This window comes from Stenella coeruleoalba (assembly GCF_951394435.1).
Source record: "Stenella coeruleoalba genome assembly, chromosome: 9".
Taxonomy (NCBI): Eukaryota; Metazoa; Chordata; class Mammalia; order Artiodactyla; family Delphinidae; genus Stenella; species Stenella coeruleoalba.
The window spans coordinates 102,295,049-102,314,087 of record NC_137155.1 but is presented as its reverse complement, the minus strand read 5'-3'; the positions used below and the strand labels follow the sequence as shown (position 1 = coordinate 102,314,087).

The following is a 19,039-nucleotide window of genomic DNA, read 5'->3' as shown; positions in this document are numbered from 1 at the left end:
AAGGTCAAGGTGTGGGCAGGGCCAGTTCCTCCTGAGGCCTCTCTCGGCACACGGACTCCATCCTCCCCGTGTCCTCACAGGGTGTCCCTCTGTGAGTGTCTTTGTCCTGATCTCCTCTTGTAAGGACACCAGTCTTACAGGATCAGGGCCCACCCATATGACCTCATTTGCCTTAATCACCTCTTCAGAGGCCCGTCTCCAAGTACAGTTAGATTCTGAGGAACTGGGTGTTAGCACTTCAACATATGAATTCTGGGGGCACATAACTCAGCCCTGACAACCCCCAAGCTCCGTTTCCAGCAGAGCCGACTGGAGAGAAGGTGGAGACGGGAAGATTGAAGTGACCATGTTAGGCCACCACTCTCAAGGCCTCCCGTGGATGTCGGGGACTCGGCACTCTTCACTCCTGTAAACAGAAGCATCCAGAATACAGCCAGAGGCAACGTCTCTGCCCAGAATACACGCAGGAAGTGTGAGCTGCTCTGCAGCCAAAGGGCACGACAAAGCAGTGCTTCCGTGCTGCTGGGACAGACCCTGCAGCAGCCAGACACGGGCCACCCGGGAAGGACACAGCCCTCGTCAGGGCTGAAGGGCTCCCGAGACCGTGCAGGCCCAGCCTGCGAGCCGCGCATGGCCCTGTCCCCTGTGTCACTCAGAGGCTGGCTGGGACAGAGGGAGCTCAATAGGAAGAATTGTGCATCAGGTAGCAGAGAGCCGAAGGGGCCAAAGGCTCGTGTCGGTATCACAGAGGCAGTGACTAGAGGATCAGCTCATCTCAGGGCTGTGGGGAAACAGGACGAGCTGAGAGGAGAGCCCAGGCGAGCCACCGCTGAAGCCTGCGAGGGCCGCACGATGGCTCACTATAGAGAGACCCGTGGAAAAGGGTGCTGCCCCCCGCAGCTTGGGGGGCCTCTGCAGAGCTGGGATTAAGACCTCTGAGGGGAGCTGCGGCTGGCCGGTGCTGGCATCTTCGAGGGAATCCCACGAGGCTAGGAAAAACAGCAGCGTGGAACCCACTGCTGATGGCATCACCCCGTTGCTGCTGGGGTGAAGAAGCACGCTGTGGCGATGCCGGCAGGGCAAGAAGTCCTCCTTCCCCTCCAGTCTCGCAGCTGCTCTCCGGTCCTCCCCAGGGCAGAGCGTGACGCATGGGGGGGCTGGTAAAGCAGGAACGTCGTCCGCAGAGTCTGAGCTCCGGCCGCACAGAGCAGAGCTGCTCCTGCCACCAGCAGCGTGTTTGCAGAGTGAACAACAATTTAGAGAAGCTTATTATGAGGCGTCAGGGAGAATCTCCAGTCTATCATTTCATAGAAGATGGGAAGGGCAACACAGCACACTTAGCCGAAAGTCATGTGGTTTAGGCATTTGTGGTACAGAAGTTAACCTCAAGTATCCTTGCGTATCAGCACAAGGGGGCCGGGTCACTTTATTGACGTGATCTACAGCAGCTGAAATAAATGGCGCAGGAGAAGTTCGTCTTAGATACCTGTTTGAGGACTTGCTAGAAATCCGCCCACTTCTCTGAGTACTTCATCCAGTAGAAGTGGTTATGACATCATGGCACAAGGAGTAGGGGCTGAGCTTTTCACGTTACCTACTGTTTATGATTCACACTGTTTACCTGATAAGACACTAGCCGTCAAAAGTAAGTGAAAGTGTTTCACAAATACTGGAATCTCACCCTGGACACCCAAGCTCAGTCACCATTTGCACCTTGTAATATTTCCTACCCAGACATAAAGAATTTTCGGTATTGAAATAGAAGCAAAATAACTCAGTAATTGCCACTTCCTCCTTCTTGTGTTTCTTGCTCTGGGTCGCACATTTGGAGTGTGTTTTATACGACGTATGCATTAAGTAACACCTGGGAGGTGCTAAATATATATTGAACAGCAATAGTAAAGGGACTTACTCATCTTATGGAAATACTAGTAACCTCAGTGGGAGATTGAAATTGATATTAATAACATATGTCTCCAACGAAGTGTACAGAATCCTGGAGAAGTCAAGGAGTATTAGAAGCCACCAGACAATGTGGCACATCCTCCTAAAGCTTCACTTTAGTAAAAAGTTTGAAGGAAATAAAGCTTTTTTTAAAACAGTAAGCGTAGGTCAGACACTGAAATTATAGAGTAAGATGAAAAATTTCATGTGGACTTTCAGATAGAATAGACTTGAAAAAATTTTACCCTTGATTCTGATGTCGTATCTCCAGGTCCTCATGTCTGAGTTTATTCTTCTCTGCTGTGGGGGACTTAATGAAGTTTTGGAAGTGGGGAAGGAAACTTGAATAAGTGAACAGTTTGTATTTTAAAATATTTGTGGGTTTAGTGCTTCAAGTGATACATACAGAAAGAAGGAAAAAAATCTAAGGATTTTTCCAAGTAAATTCTTCAAGGAATTGCTCCAATGTGTAGATAAGATATCTGCATTTAGCACTGTCAGTCACTATCAGACTTCACAAGTGGTGTAACATTTCCTTATCTGATCACATTCTTTGAATAAAAGCCATCTTTGCAGTAAATGCAAGACTAAACTTCAAAGCAAGACCACAGATGGACATAAATTTCTTATTTTTAATATCTTAATTGATATAGCTTAGTATGTACAAAATGATACATATAATAATATATATGTGTTGTAATAATTCAAAGACTTATAATAATAATTTTTAAATCCATGCATTCAGAGAATCAGGAACATAGCAGACCACAAGCGGTTTTATTGTCCAAGGTCTTTTTAAAGTTTTGTATAATGGCTAGGGTTTTGTAAGATCATATAAACACTGCATCTTCATTTAATTGTCTTGCCTCATGGTTATATAAAAGTGTTAATTTGCAGAGGACTGAGGCCACCTTTTACCATTTTCCTGCTTTCTCATTAGTTACCAGTGTTGGCCTCACAGCAGGTATTTACCTACCAATGAATAATAGCAGCTATAGCCAGTTAATCAGCGATCTCCCTGCAGTGCACGTGTTTGCTGAACATGCCTTCATAGTCCTTGGGTACGAAACTATATTTAAGAATTCAACAACTTCGTGACAGTTGTGTTACTCTAATCTCATGATCTGAGGATAAAAGTCTTTGTTCAGCAACATTTGAATAAATCCCACACAAATGGAACCCATAGTAAGTAAGCAAGTTTGACAGATTCTGCGGAACTAGTAGATATTTCTGTGTTGTGAACAGTTGCTTTAAAATAGAAGGAGGTATTTGATTTGACTTTTAGATCCTGTTCCAAGTTGATGGCTTGCATTTTAGAATAAACTCGCCAATTGGAACATTTGTCTCCTCAGTAGGTTTGGGGGGTGTGTGTGTGTGTGGTTGCCATAAATAAAACCAATAAAGCCGTATTGCTTGGCCTTGCAGGTGCGGCTGTGTACTTCAGTATGTCTGGAGACAATCCTTTGTGGCCAAATATTGGGACACACACAGTAAGTATTAGGGTATACTTCCTAGGACTGCAGGATGGAATACTCGAAATGGGGGCTCTTCCCGGAAACTTGCAGTTATGGTTTCCTGTTCCCCAGATGTCCCCATTGTGACTTCTTATTCATTGTTTCCTGTCTGTTCTCAACCTGCCTATATGGATTTATCTCCTCCCTCTCATCTGCCTGGTTGGACTTCCCTGGGACCAGGACAGTAAGCACGCTGGAGTGGGTTTTGTAAAGAAAGGGCACTTTGTGGGCCAAGTCCGTGGCTGTTCGGTGAGGAGTGAGGAATAGCAGATAAATTGGATAAACGGGGTCCCCAGTACTGCCTGTGGAGACTCGCGTTCCTGCCCGGAGTGCAGAAGTGAGGTGCTCAGCTCCGAGGACCACCTGGGGAACTTGAAGGCTTGTCTCTTCCAGGTGGTGCCGGGTGGGGGTGGGGAAATAGATGGAGCTCGGGGAGACTTCCTGCCCGTGCCGGCCTCACAGTCACTGGCGCCTGGAGAAGAAGTTCTTGAAGGCGCTGTTGTAGGTCTTGTTGAAGGCCGTGTAGATCAGGGGGTTGAAGAAAGAGTTGGAGTAGCCGAGCCACAGGAAGACGCTCTTCCAGGTGGCGGGGATGTCACAGGAGCACAGGGGGCTGATGAGCTCCGTGGTGAAGAAGGGGATCCAGCAGAGCACAAACACCCCAATGAGGATGCCCACCATTAGGGCGGCTCTCTGCTCCTTCTGTTCTCTCCACGTGGCCCCTTCTGTCTGGAAGGTGACAGTGGCGTGGCGGACGGTGAACACCATCTCGGGCTGCCGAGTGGAGGCCTTCACCTGGAAAAGGTAAGCAGAGGCTTCAGGAAGAGCCGCCTCTTCACGCCTGCTGGGTCTGGGCGGGCTGAACCTAGATGCGGGTGGGCGTGAGCCCCGCACATCCACTTCAAGAGAACGTCCTCAGTTGTCCGGTGCAGGGACCGGGCAGCATGTGGGGACCACCCTCGGCTATGAAAACGTGCTGACAGAGCTGGGTGTTTGCTTACATCTTAGAAATGGAGGGAAAATAGGAACGTCTGCAATAATGCAACGACGACGGAGTCCCTGTTGCCGTCTGTTCAACAGGGAACAACAGAAGTAAGCAGGTCATGCGGTGTCTACAGTTTACGACCGCGGAACACGAGTAATCAGGAGCCCGCTAAATCCTTATCAAACCCCGTACACGCAGGACCCAGTATTCCAAAATCGAGAACTTTCTGGGTTGCTGTGAATCCCCTCTAAAAAGTTAGAATTTTCTAGAACTTTTCTTCTGGTATAAGGTTCCTACTGCTGTGCTTCCAGAACATATTCTACTGTTTGGGACAGTTCACTCACCAGGATGTTTATCTCCCTGTTTATTCTGTGTTCCGCCCCCTCCCCCGACTTTTATGGAAAACAGAGGCTCTAAACTCAGAGTCCCTCCACGTAGGTTCTCTCAAGTCCTCTGGAAGGCAGGTTCCCACTGAACTACGTTCTCCAGCTTCACACCCCTTCTCTAAAGGGGTGGAATTCCTGGGAAAGGAAGCTCTTTCCTCCATTCCAGCCCTATTTTTTAGATCTTTGGGGAACTGGAATAAGGGGTGTCTGATGATGAGGCCCCCTAAATATAAGGAAATTGCAGTGGGCTGATTTGCTAAGTGAGCAAATTAGTTGCTCCAGTCACAATGTGGGACAGTTTCTGGGTCGATCAGTCATTCACTAGTGGTGAGACTACCCTGACATTAAATCCTCTTCTTCCCAACTCCAGCCTCTGTGACCCCCGTACGCTTGAAAAGGAGAATTACCCAGCTTGCGCCCCAGCAGCTTCCCTATCGTATAGAGTAAGTGAGCTGAAAATAGGAACACTATAGTTAAGGGAATGTTAGCTCATGTATGAATTATTAAATTTATGTGATAGCCTTCCTGTCATCTGTTTGAAAAACAGTGAAACCCCAAGCATTATACAATTAAACAGAAGATCGTGAATATTGAAACAAATAGTTCCTTCTTCTGCAGCCCTTAAAAGCACATATAAAATAAGAAGTGAGAATTTCTGTCTCCCAGTCTCACCCCTGGATGGAACCATAGTTACCTTTCTTATTTATTAGTGTGTATCTGGGAATGCATTTCATGGAGTTAATTTATAGAAATGCAAACACAGTTTTAGTTTCAATTTTCAGCATAAAGAAAATAGGGAAAACTACCCATTTCCTTAATAAAACTCAATCCCAAAATGGCATCAAGGCAGCCATTTCCCAAAGATGGCAATGGAAGAATAATTCTGGTCCTGACTCTTAAATCCCTAAGAAATTCTCCTTCCTTTCAGACCTTTTCGCTGCTAAGACTGGCCACTCAGGGTTGTGACGCCATTGTGACCACCCGTTAATTCTCTATAGCACACCTGGTGTAAAAGCGGAACATTTAAACCAGACTCAAAGGCCCTGGGGTAACAGTAGAAATAAATACAGCAACACATAACTAGATATTCTGGCTTTTGAGCTATGACACACTCTAGGGAATCTCTCCACCCCTCCCGTCCCCGCTCCCTGTCTGCCTTCCCTGTGGTCAGTGCCTTTTCAGGTTGACTCCAGAAGCCCATGCTTAGCCCTTTAGATACTCAAATTCCAGTGGCAAGACACAGTGAGCCCCACGGTTGGACTACCAGTGTATGACCAGTCTTCTATGAAGGGTGAGATACACCCCCAGTGCTACACGTTCTATTAGTAGGAGTTTGCTCTTGCATAATGGAAAAAGCTGCAAAGTTTCCATTCTGAGGAGCCGTCTTCTCTCCTAATGATTGACACTGAGAATGTCTGCCTCTTTTGAGACTCTGCTGGTACCTTCAGACACAATCCTGACCTGTATCCAAAGGGGCTGCCGTATCAGAATGTAGCACAGTACCTCATCATTCGTCCGAGAGACACAGGATCACAGGGTTGTTTGTTTTCCAGGTGTAGCGTGGGATATGAATATTTCTATAGCCCAAGTATTATAAGACAGTTTTATGGAAACCCATCACTTCCAATCTTGGTCCTCGTAAGGGAATGTTAAGTGCCGTTAAGTGTGGGCCTGCTTGTGTGGGTATTTGGCAGCTGTACTATGAAATCCTGGATTCTTCCAGTATAAAGTACCCGGGTTCTTATGAGCTGTTCCCAAACATAGCATGCATTCATTGTATCTACAAGAATTTTCCACTGTGTGATAGTTCCAATGTTGCATAAGCGTACTCTTGAAGACTTCCCAGTTACTTTATTCCTAAGCTTGTCTTCAGGATGATTTCTCTCTGTCAGTAGGACCCCCAGGCATTCTACCCACCGTCCTTTTCACTGAGTTCTTAGCACAACACTCTGGGAGCACATTCGTGGGACCCCTTTCCAGCAAGGAATCTAAATTCATTTTTAACAGTTCTTTTAATGTTCCATGGGGTCTTCTCCCACTTCTTAGAATTCTATTTTGAATTCCAATTAAACTTTTTTTCCTAAATACATTGTTTTTATGGTTTGCTTTGAGTAAGGAATTTTCATAGGTTAGAGAACTCCATGTTTCTCAGAAAAGCACACTCTCTATGACCTTGGTGAGAAATGTTGAGCATTTTATGGGTCCGTCTCTTGTGTGTGGCATTCAATACCAGCTCCCTCGGTGAGAGTGTCATTGGTCTGAAGTGGCTCTTCCGGGACAGCAGAGGCTCAGCTGCGGGAGGGGCTTTGCCGTTGGGGAGTTTCAGGCTCCCGATGCTGGCAGGTGGTTGCTTTGGCTGCTCACCCTATGGCTCTCTGACTTACAGACTCCTTAGCTCTTTGCTCATCGACGACTGCAATAAGGCACTTAATCAAGTCTGGAGAATAGACTCTATTGATTACTCTGTCAATTACTCATCATGGTCATTAGTAGATTCACAGAAGGAGAGGTAATGGGGCAAAAAAAGGTGAACATTCAAGCCGAATTGCACCTTTCCCATCTATCTTCGAAGTGCTATATCCTTTAAAGCACAAACCTCACAATTTAAGATTCACATGAAAAAATTTTCTAAGTGAACACTTAGCCTCACATCTCCAAATAAGCGAATTTTGGGGGGAACATGTACCTATGAGTTAGACTTCTCATTCTTTCAAAATGGTATGTGTTAAATAACTGTTTACTGGTTAATCATAAATCTAGCATGTTCTTTTATTTCCTCAAACTATTCTGCTTCACCTCCCTATTAATATCACAGATAATCAATAGATTATCATCAGTAGTGCGTATTGAAATTAAGGGGTGAAGACTCTTACCTTGGAAGTGTGGCTTCAGGTGACTTGCAGGTGAGATCAGGTCACTGTCACGATGTAAGATGTACTGATGAGTCAGGATGTTCAAGCTAGAAATGATCTTACCCATTTAAGGAGGGCTCCACGAGGGGCAGAATAAGAACGTCCCCACAAACTTAGCAAAAGACCAGCTATTCTGTAGCTGTGGCAACAAAGAGCCTTGCTACTTGCTTAAACCCCTTCAGTGGATCAAGGACAATGCAGCTCTGTGAATATACACCTGCAAACCAACCAGTCGGTGTCAGCCCTCACTTCTGAACGTCAGCCAGTTAGGGCAGGACTCACCCCAATAAGTGCATCTCTGAGCTGCAGTCAACCAACAGCAGTCTCACGCAGTAACCCCACTCTGGGGGTGTCAGCTCACTGCTCCCCTCCATGTCCTCCAGTCCCTGAACTCAACGCTGTCCCCAGTCCCCACAGATGATGGGCATTCTGCTCTGTCAGATGGTGCCTGACAAGTGTAGCTTTCTCTTACTATATAGTAGGGAGTATTTTTATTTCAGATACTGTGTGGTGGTTGTATCATCCTTGGACATTCTAGAGAGTCCACCGAGATCATTTTGTGGATCCTCCCCAGGATCCTCGGACTGCAGGTGCATTCACTGTACCCCCGACTCCAGCTGCCTTTGGATCTGCAGATGCACATCATTCTCAGTGAGCTGAGTTCCAGCCAGCTCCACCGGGCTCTTCTCACTCTGTGTGTTTTGTTATACAAGGATTGTAACCAAGGGTCTTTGAATAAGATCATTCAGCTTAGGTCTTTGTATCAAGTAACTAGACCTTTGTTTGAGAGGTGCACCATTTGGTAATTGACTTATGTTTTTTGTGTAAGGCTATTAGATCTCTTGTCTTGGAGGTATACCATTTAGTGAAAATTTTTATGACATAACCTACTTACTATATTGTTGTTTTCTTTGTTTTTGCTGTTGTTTGTCTAAATATGCAAAGCCTTGTTTTCATAGGTTGGTTTGTTTGTCTTTTGTGCTGGAATACCTTTTTTTTTCTGTTGAATATAAAAAGGATTGTTCCGTAAGGCATTGGCTTGATAAGCTCTAATCCATTCCAAGGCAGATCTGAGGCTAATGATTTGGGGACTGTTAGACTTGTGACCAATTTGTGAAAAAGCAGGTGATCAAACTTTGCTTTGGGTTCTTCACAAAACTTAGTGAGGGCACTTGCTATCTTGTCAATTTATGAAAAAAATGTCACCATGTCTAGTTGGTATTCCAGCTCATTGGATTGGTGGTCATATGGCCCCCTCTTGGCCTGTGGTCAAGGATTTGAGACACCATGCACAAGCACAAACTGTTGGCCAACTGTAGTGGCCTTTTTCTTGTGTGTCATGGTTTGTCTAAGTCAAAGTCGCAAGCTTCTCCTTTGTGAACTTCTATTTCCTATTTTAAATTGCACTATAATGCTAATTCTTGCATTTCTCTTGATAAATGTGAAAGAAAATTTTTTTACTTAATGAGGAATTTCTGAAAGTCAAAATCAATAAATTAACATATTTAAGATCAACTCTAGAAAAATTAGAAGACAAACACTAAACAGTTGAGAGTCAGCTTCTTTACTTCTGCTAAGACCTTAAAACAAAATTCTAACTCTAAGTTAGTCTCAAAGATTTTGTAACTTTCTAAAACCTCCCCACCTTGCACATCTACATCTCCCATCTACATTTCTACTCAGCTTTACCTGACCTCCTAAATGAACTATCCTTTCTTCAGGGATTTTCTCAGGAAAAACAAAATCACATTGTAAAATTGCCAGACAAGAAGTCAAATCTATAGAATTTCAGTTAAAACCTTGGTCTAGAGCTAAGATATAGGCTATAATTAAGAATTTTTCTAAACTTCAGGGAGAAGGGCAAAAAATTGCTGTAGAATTTAGACTTCCTCTCCTGTTGCGGAGCACAGGCTCCGGACGCGCAGGCTCAGCGGCCATGGCCCACGGGCCCAGCCGCTTCGCGGCATGTGGGATCTTCCCGGTCCGGGGCACGAACCCGTGTCCCCTGCATCGGCAGGCGGACTCCCAACCACTGCGCCACCAGGGAAGCCTGAATTTAGACTTTTTTTAAGAGTATTGAACAAAATTCTTATTGTCCTGGACTACAGATCAGCAGCAACTAGTTAATTAAAATCTCCCTCAGATGAGGAAAAGTATTTAAAACTAGAAGGATAGAAAAGAGAAGAGCTGTATAACCCAGCTGTGGAAATTTAAAATATAAAATACATAAAGCAAGTTCAGAAGGCTTTTTTAAGAGAAGATTAAATAAGGATTCAAAATTATAAACTAAGTATAGAAAATAGACTTCAGAAAACTTTCAAGCAGTATTCTGATGTAAACCCAACAGCTGAAGTATAATCTTGTCCTGTCTTTCTATAAATGGGCTCAAACCTGAATTAGGGAATTTAATAAGAAAAAATAAATTTAAATGTGAAATTGCCAATTTAGAAAATATCCAATATGGGGCTAGACATTGCCATATATCCTTAGAAAGTAAATAATACAAGATATGGCTCTCTAGATAAAACATTCAAAAGCACCTCTGTTTTCAAAGATTTGGGAGCCTAGACAAGAACACCTGTAAATATCGTCAGCAGAAGAATCTTTGAAAGAATCAATGTCCCCTATTGGCTAAAGATCAAAATGACAACTATCTAAAATCTGTCCAGTGAAGTCCCTCCAAGGCAGATATTATCACCCAACAACTTCCTGTCCTTCTAAACTTCTGAGGGGAATTGCCTGTAACTACAGATGTACAGCAGTACAGCTTCCTTGTTTACATGGGTGTCACCATACCTACCATTATCCCCACAATTATAAAACAGCAGCTCCTTCAGCCTAGAATGTTAAAGCCATCGGAAAAGGGAACGTGCAAACCGACTTGTAGTAAGTTTTAAAACATTGAAAACAATGATTGGTTGTACAGATGCTGAAATAAGACCATGAGAGACAGATCGATGGTGTGGCTATTTGAAGGGCTTAAGGGCAAGTAGACCTTAGTTAATACAAAAATTCAAGCAGTGAAAATCTTTAACAATCCTGTGTGCCAACTTGTAACTGATATTTCAGGATCATTATCAGAATACTTTAGTTTCTGTAACACAACTGCAAATTTAATAAGTAGAACCCGCTTCCAGATAAAGTGTACTGCTGTCCCTACACATTATGAGATTATAGCTGGTCTGTACATGAAAATGTGTACACTGTATATAATTCAAGACATTACTGAAGAAATAGCAATGATCCTGGAGTCCTTATGGACAAAAGACACCACAGACAGAAAGATTAATTAGACCAGAATGCATGAGAGTCCAGATTGATTCTTCCTAGGTTATCATGAATGTGCCTTTTTGTACCAATGTGAAAAGGCTGGGCCGTACTCCAGGTGGATTAATTCAACCACATGACACCTGTCTAAGAACTATTGCCTACTGAAGCCCACCCCTTAATTCAGTAATTAAGGCTTTGACTCCTTGCCTCAGAGAAATTACAGGCATCAATTAAACTAGTGTCAGCACATCTTCAGAACTTACATTAAGCCTTTGAATCTTATGTTATCATATGTAGTAAATCCCCATTGCTAACTGAAACCAGCCAACCTTTTTCTACTGATCGGTTCACTGTGATTCAGTATCTGTTGTCCAGAGCTTTAAAGCTTCTGCACAGCGCTGTTCTGACAGACGGGTATGTTGATTGCTGTGCAGTCTGAACGTCAGGCCTCCACAGATGAAACTTCATCTTCAAGGAGGAGCAACAGCAGTGGTGGCGATCTGGACAGTCCTCGATGGTCTCTCTTGAAGCTTTGGCCGAATGAGGACCCAGATCAGGGGGATGAAAACTAAACTTAGGGCGAGTCTGCATGTTCTGCAGCCTGGGTCCAGTCTTGAACGTACTCTGTCGGTCAAGGGCAGTTCCTCTCAGGGGACTTGGTCTTGCAAGCCGTGCCAGTCCCTCACTTCTGAAATTCAGGCATCCACGGACGGACTCACTCCAATAAACTCCCACTGGAGTAACGCCCAACAAACAAAGCTGCTCATACAGACGATGTCAACCCACTCAGACCTCGAAAGTGCCGCAGTCCCTTACACTGGCAAGGCACAAATCCAGCTCTGTCTTCACGTCAGCTCTTCAGTAGTGGTTTCATCAGACTTTGTCAAGGGTGCAAGGCCTGCCTCTCTTGTGTTTCCTGTTTTCATCTTGGTATCTGACAAGGGTTAGGCTTTCAGTATGTATTTGAATAAAACTCTGAAGATACAGAACAGGGAAGAAGCGTTGTGTTTCCCTAGGTAACATAGCTAGTTGGTGGTAAAACTGTATTTAGAAACGTTGGCACCTGCTACCACCGAGAAGTCAGGAAGCCTGGTTTTTAATTAACCCTTCACAGTAACATGAGGACAGAGGCAGTGCCGCATTTTATGCAGAGCCCTGGATCACTTAGAGGCTTTGCAAAGCCAAGGGACCCATTTTTGAAAGTTATCCGGCAGAGAAGGAACATGAAACAATGCTTTGCTTCTGCTCTCTCCAAAGCTGAGCAGTGAAAACCCCTCTTCCTTCCACACTAAGCCCTCTGAGACAGAAGTATAATTGCTTTTCCCTTCTAAAGCTGTTTGGTATTAATTATAAATTGTGTTTACCTGGATAAGCGCCCCAGCAGAAGAGGATCTGTGTAAGGAGGGCCTTGGTGGGCAGCCAGCCTCCTGTTCCTGACCTGGAATCGGGGTGGATGCACACACACGGGCATTCCAGGCAGTTTGGCGGCACTCTTACCCATCAGCACTCTGTGTCCAGTTTAGAAATCTAACAGGTCAGGGTTTCCCAAATTTGGCACTATTAACATTTTGGTCTGAATAGTTCTTTGTTGTTCAGGGTGTCCTGTGTGTTGTACCACGTTTAGCAGCATCCCTGCTCTCTACACGCTAGATGCCGTTAGTACCCTGTCCCCAAGTCTTGGTAATCAAAAACATCTCCAGACATTCCAGATGTTCCCTGGGGTAGGGGAGGGTAATTTGGGTGAGACTTTTGTTCTAGATAAAAGGACAGGTGCCCTCTGACCCCTTTTTCCTTCTTGTTTCTAGAATGATGCCCTCCCCTTTCTCCCATACCTACACCTCTGGTTCCTCTAAGTTTGACTGACTGGTTATACTTGGAATTAGCTACTGACTCGAAAAATACAATCATATTGCAATGTTCACAATGCATGTCTCTCTCACTAGACCAGACTCTTCATAGGCAAAGATGATGTCTTTATCATTCCTTGACCCCTTGCAGCAAACCTGTAGTATGTGCTCAGTGTGCTTAATGGAATTTCCTTTGTTGTCCCAGAACCAGGAACAGAAATGGGTGCTGCATAGTATTCTGATCTAACGTAAATGTGTGAAGCAGGTTCAAGGGATCACCCTTGGCAATGAGTGCGGTAGGGGGTGGGCAGCCTGCACAGCCGGTGGATTCATGTGAACTCTTATGGTCCCCGAATCTTGAATCATAGGGTCAGATTACCAAGAGTGAACAAAAAGCAGGAAAGCGTGGATGGAGAGAAGATGAGAAAAGAGCCCTCACGGGTGCTGTAGCAGTTGCCGTACCTTAAATGCCACTTGTAAAGAGCTGGGGAAGTGTCTGCCTTAGCGTTTTAATTTCCTCCTGCAGCTTTACTCATGTCCCGGGAGGCAAGCAAGTGGTCCTCAGCTGCACGGACAGTCTGATCAGGGGTGGGGACAGGCCCAGAAAGCAGCACCACAGGCAGTGGGTGCATATAACAAGGGCAGAGGCTCTGAGACAGGTGTAAACAGTATCTTTAACCTTGCGTGAGGACAGGAGGATGCTGGGCACGACAGTAACCCAGGAGATACCACACTTCGCAAAATTAATTGGCAAAGAGAAAATAGACTGGGTTGAAACACTAACCTGCTTTGCCTGATGTACGGCAGTCTTCCTGCCAAGTCAGATGACCGTCCCTCCCTTCCCACCTCCTCAAACACCCCCCACTGTAAATACAGGAAGCTGCACTTTTCTCTAGTGCAGCCCCAGACACCAACTTCCTCAGGCGTTCTAAAGGATGTTATAGATCCATAGAATTTTCAAGCCTAGTGGGACCCTGTAGAATTCTGTAGTCCAGATCCCTCGTTTTATATATAGGGAAAGAACCCATGAGAGATGACCTGCTCTGTGAATCTGAGCATGTCAGAGCAGAGTCTGTGATGCTTTCTTTCTCTCTCCCAGTCTACCTCCGTCCCTTCCCCTCCAGCCCCCACCAAAATACTAAGAAGTCCCACTTTCTACGGATGTGTGGGGAGATGTGCTGGGGATGAGGCCTGTGCAAATGCAAGCAAAGTTTTTTAAGGATCACGTTAACACCCACCTCCACAGCTTCGGAAACGGGGGAGACGCTGTTGGCCTTCCAGGGGCCCACGCGGAACTTGGCCGCCTTGTAGATCTTCCAGTATACGAAGAGCACCACGCAGAGCGGCAGGTAGAAGGCGCCCACGGTGGAGAACACGGTGTAGGAGGGCTCGCGGCTCACCTGGCACTCCTCGCTGCCCTCAGAGTAGGTCTCCCCCCAGCCGAAGAGCAGCGGGGCTAGGGAGATGACTGCGGAGAGCGTCCAGGTGAGCGTGATCATTACGTTGGAGATGCGCTTGCGGGCACGGAGCGTGTATTCCAGGTGACGGGTGATGGACCAGTAGCGGTCCAGCGCAATGGCCGTCACATTCCAGATGCTGGCCGTGCAGCAGAGCACGTCGCATGCGATCCAAAGCTGGCACAGCCGCCGGCCCAACTGCCAGCGGCGCCCGGACAGCTCGTGCACCAGGCTCAGCGGCATGACCAGAGCAGCCACCAGCACGTCCGAAATGGCCATGGATGCCACCAGGTTGTGCGGAACGCGATGGAACGTGCGCACGCGGAGAATGGTCGCCAGCACCAGCAGGTTCCAGGCGAGCGTCGCGGCCACCAGGAAGCCCAGCAAGGTGAGGACGAGCACGCCGAAGACGGAGACCAGGGGCAGACTGGCGCGCGAGTCTTCGGCGTCGAAGCTGCGGTTGGTCTCCAGAGGGGCGGGGGTGGGGAGGATAAAGTGGGTGAGGTTCGGCGGCAGATCCATGTCTGGGCCAGGAGACGGGCTCGCCGGTGTGCGGAGAAGGGGCGCTCGGGAGGAGGGGTGGTGACCACTGTGTCGGAAGCCACTCCGGATGTTTGTCACCTCTGGCTAGTGGCAGGGTTTCTGGAGAGTGTCTTGGAGTTTGCCCCGACCCCCCGCCAGCGAGCCTCCGTGGGAGACGGTGTGTCGGAGAGGAGAGGAGGGCGCTGGGCTGCGAGCCGCGGCGGGTCTGAATCCCTCAGGCGCTGGGAGAGCAGAGGCGAGGGGCTGTGTCTCGCAGCCGGGGCCCGTCTAAGCTGTCACATGACCAGGGCTCTTCGCCTCGGCGGAGACAGCAGTCTAGTCGCCCAGAGTCGGGCATCTCCCAAGTGGAGGAGGAGCTGGGCGCCCCCGGAGCGTGTGGGCGCCGAGAGACGGGCTGGTGCGTCAGAGCGGCAGTTCTCGCCGCGCGGCCTCCTTTCCCGCCCCTCTCGCCCGCGGCGGCAGCGGGCTGCAACCTCAGCTCCGTGCTGGGGAAGCCAAGCAGGGACCTGCTTTCTAGGTCCTGCCTTCTGCTGTTCCCCCGCCCCTTCCCCGCCCCGTCTGGGGCTGCGGCTCCGGCTCCGGAGAGCGAATGCTGGCGCGCCCACCCAGACCTGGCTTACCGAGCTGGGGATCCAGCCTACGTAAGGTATCAGCTGATAAGGCCGCCTCGCGCCCGGGGTTCGCGGCGCCAGCGCTGGCGCTGTCCCCGGTGCTGTCCCCGCCCCAGCGCGCTAGGCTTGGTGCTGTCCATGGTGCTGTCGCTTCTCCCCGAAATGAGTTCCCCCGGTGGAACAAGTTTACCAAAGAACTTTCCTTGAAACGTTTCTCTAGCCACCGCCTACCCACGTCCTTCTAGGGGCGGTCTGGATACCTTGAGCGGGTTCTTAGCTTTCCACAGGTCTTAACCTTTGCTACGTGTGTTCCCAGTTAAGGGTCTAAGATGATTTCGCTGGCTTTTTTTGCTCTGGATGAGTTCAGTGCATGATTGCGTTCTTACACAACACCTGGTTCTTCCCTTCAAGGGTGGTTTTCTTTCCAGGAGAAAAAGCAAGATAGCAGTTGCTGCTGCCCTAGAGGTGGCTGAGGTATTGGAGCTAGAACGTTTAACCCGTTTCCTCCGAGTCACAGAGAAGGTGCACAGTCTCCAGTGCGTTCTGTCACGTTTGCTTTTTGCAAAGGGAAAAGCTGGATACAAGTTGCTATGAAAGCTCCATCTCACTCGCAGAAAGAGAGGGCGCGCGTAACTCTTCCCCACACACACTCACATGACCATACACGTATCCACAGCAACTGAGAGAATATCACAAGTTCCTACCCAGAAGCTGTGACGAAAAATAGACACATGATATAGCAAGATACAATAAATTAAAATCAGGAAAGTGAGATGACAGAAAGGAAAGTAAGGTGGCGTTAAGCTTTCAATTTTAAAAGTACATACAATGGGTGTCATGGAATCCTGTACATTTACAAGTGGTTGGCCACAAATTTGGTTGGAAGCTTTTTAGCTATTTGAACATGAGAAAAATGTTTTGTTACAAGATTCCATTTCTAACAGAGTAAAACAAGCATCAGGAGACTGCGCTGAGAAGAGAGAAGCTCCTCCACTGGAACCCAGAGGAGAGGACCCTGTTAGGAAATGTTGAAGAGAACGTTGTTCATTAAATAAAGATTGTTCGCAGAGCCGCTTCACCAAGTATCTCGTGAAAACAGCTGGCAGTGGCTGCGTTGCGCACTGCTACTCTGCGTGGCTCTAGTCAGGGGGCCGACGTGCTCATTTAGAGCACATCCCCTTTTTGGAGTCACAGAACTGATTAGAAGGAGATGTAAATGATTGATCCCCTTCTTTCGGGAAAAAAAAAAGGTCTGAACCATTCTGCATTCCGTTGCCAGGGCCCATGACCAGGAGGAGCGGATGAGCTGCATTTCTGGTAGTCAGGCCTTGATGATGATATCTCTCAATACAGAGCTTGGAAGGCATCATGGGCTTGAAATTATACCCCATGCCCCCCCCCCCCCGCAGCACTGCCTGCCACAGCTGTCTGTACTGATAGTGAAGTGAGTAGCTGTCCAATAAGGGACCGAGCCGGGGATAACTGAGTGTACTGTGTGCAGATCAGAGCATCATAAACTTAAGAACTGAATGGAACGTTCTAACAAAGAAGAGATCCAACGGAGTATTTCCAGAAGAACCAAATTCTGTTGAGAAATTCTGGTTTATCTTCTTATACAGACACAAAGGAAAAATCAGAGCATTTCAGCTTTTTAATCCTAAAGCATGGTCACACTTTCAGCTTGAAAAAATGCAAACAGGTGTAAAACTCCCATCTGCCATAAAGCACCTCTGAAATGCCAGTTTTGAGGAAAACATTTTCTTTTTTACCACCTATAGGCTGAACTGTATCCCTTCTCTCTTAAAACTCACGTGTTGAAGTCCTAATCTCCAGTACCTCAGAATGTGACTGTATTTGGAAATAAGACCTTTAAAAAGATCATTAAGATAAAACGAGGCTGTTAGAGTAGCTCTAATTGAATCTGACTGGTGTTCTTACAGGAAGAGGAAATTGGACACAAAGAGACACCAAGGATGTGCGCGCACAGAGGAGACAACGTGAGGGCACAGCAAAAAGGTGGCCATCTGGAGCCAAGGGGGAGGCCTCGGGAAACCGCCCTTGCTGACACCTTGCTTTTGGACTTACAGCCTCCTGAACTGTGAAACTGAAAGGAAGTTTCTGTGGCTTAAGCCACTGCATGGTATTTTGATATGGCTGCTCTGGCAGATGAATACACCATCCAGCAAAAGATACTTGCAAAAGGGCTTCCCTGGTGGCGCAGTGGTTGAGAGTCTGCCTGCCGATGCAGGGGACACGGGTTCGTGCCCCGGTCCGGGAAGATCCCACATGCCGCGGAGCGGCTGTGCCCGTGAGCCATGGCCGCTGAGCCTGCGCGTCCAGAGCCTGTTGCTCCGCAACGGGAGAGGCCACAGCGGTGAGAGGCCCGCGTACAACAAAAAAACACACAAAAAACAAGAACAACAAAAGATACTTGCAAAAGATGCAACCAGATTACTAAATAAGTAAGGTGACATGCTGTGTGGTGGTTTTACAGACATATGAACAAATTATAGGACACCTACTAAAACATGTCTTTATAAAACATACTCTGTGGCCATTCTAGCAATAATTAGATTGCAGGCTCAATTGCCTCTTGAAGTTACTTACAGTTTGTGGTTAAGCCAAATAAGCACATAGAAAACTGCTTATTTTACGTTTTCTCATTTTCTTAGTGGGAAAGTATGCATCTGTTTCATTCAAGTAGGAGCTGATTCTGAACTAAAAGTTTGAAAGTAAGAAAAAACTGGAAACACAGAACAGAACCTTATTCTACCCCACTTGCAAGGATCTGATGGGTAAGATTATTCCTACCACAATTTTATGAAATCAATAATTCGTTAAAAGGTCATTCTTATTATATAAAATCTATGTTATATACCAGGCATTAAATAAGTGTACCTGTATGATCATACCACAAAAATTTTGTGAGAAATTGTTATCCCTATTTTATAATTGAGGAAACTGAACCTTGGAGATAAAGTAACTTGCCCCCAAATCACATAGTATTTGAACCTGAGTGTGACTACAAGCCTGTGCTCTTTTTTTTTTTTCCATCACCAACCATTTATATTGTGTATTCCATCTCTTTTCATAAGTGTCAAAGGGAAAAAAACAACAATACCACCAAATGCTAGCAACCTCTCATCCTTAACCCTTCAGACAGAGGGAAACGCTATCACTAATAAAAATAGTAAGTGTATTGTTCACATAACCATTACATGGAAATGTCTGTTCTCTCATAACTTGGATGTTTAAGGTTGGATTATGGAAGCTCAAAGTGTTCATTAACATTACAAACACAGGGCTGTGGCAGTAGGCCTGGTGCATAATCACATGGATAAACTCCTTTCACTTATAGGATCAGGAGAACTCACGTTTTCATCTTCACATAACAATACAGACCTGTGCTTCATTTTATAATCACAGTATGATGACCGTCTCTGAATACAGAAGAATCATAAGGTGTAGAACGTCAGTATTTCCTGGGTCTTGGGCTCATTATACCTCTGAGGGCATACCAGAATGAAACGGCTTGGTGGACCAAACATTACAACATTTTAGGAACAGGCT

The 19,039-nt window shown here is 46.5% G+C and overlaps 1 protein-coding gene and 1 long non-coding RNA gene across 3 annotated transcripts in view; one reads left to right on the top strand and one right to left on the bottom strand.

Moving 5' to 3' along the window:
* The window catches only part of LOC307192058, a 42,483-nt gene extending 28,271 nt beyond the window's left edge, over positions 1-14,212 (top strand). The window contains exons 3-5 of one of the 2 annotated variants that reach the window (XR_013829948.1): positions 3,370-3,434; positions 4,195-4,262; positions 14,105-14,212. This is a non-coding gene — a long non-coding RNA (uncharacterized lncRNA). Of the gene's footprint in view, positions 1-3,369; positions 3,435-4,194; positions 7,489-14,104 lie in introns of those variants that run through there. The other variant, XR_013829949.1, reaches the window with a different exon arrangement.
* HTR5A (5-hydroxytryptamine receptor 5A) lies at positions 3,469-14,837 on the bottom strand (the record flags this gene model as incomplete). Its single annotated transcript, XM_079932501.1, has 2 exons — positions 3,469-4,253; positions 14,097-14,837. The coding sequence occupies 2 exons, from the start codon at positions 14,835-14,837 to the stop codon at positions 3,921-3,923; spliced, it is 1,074 nt and encodes a 357-aa protein (XP_079788627.1). The 3' UTR covers positions 3,469-3,920.
* Positions 14,838-19,039: the final 4,202 nt, after the last annotated feature.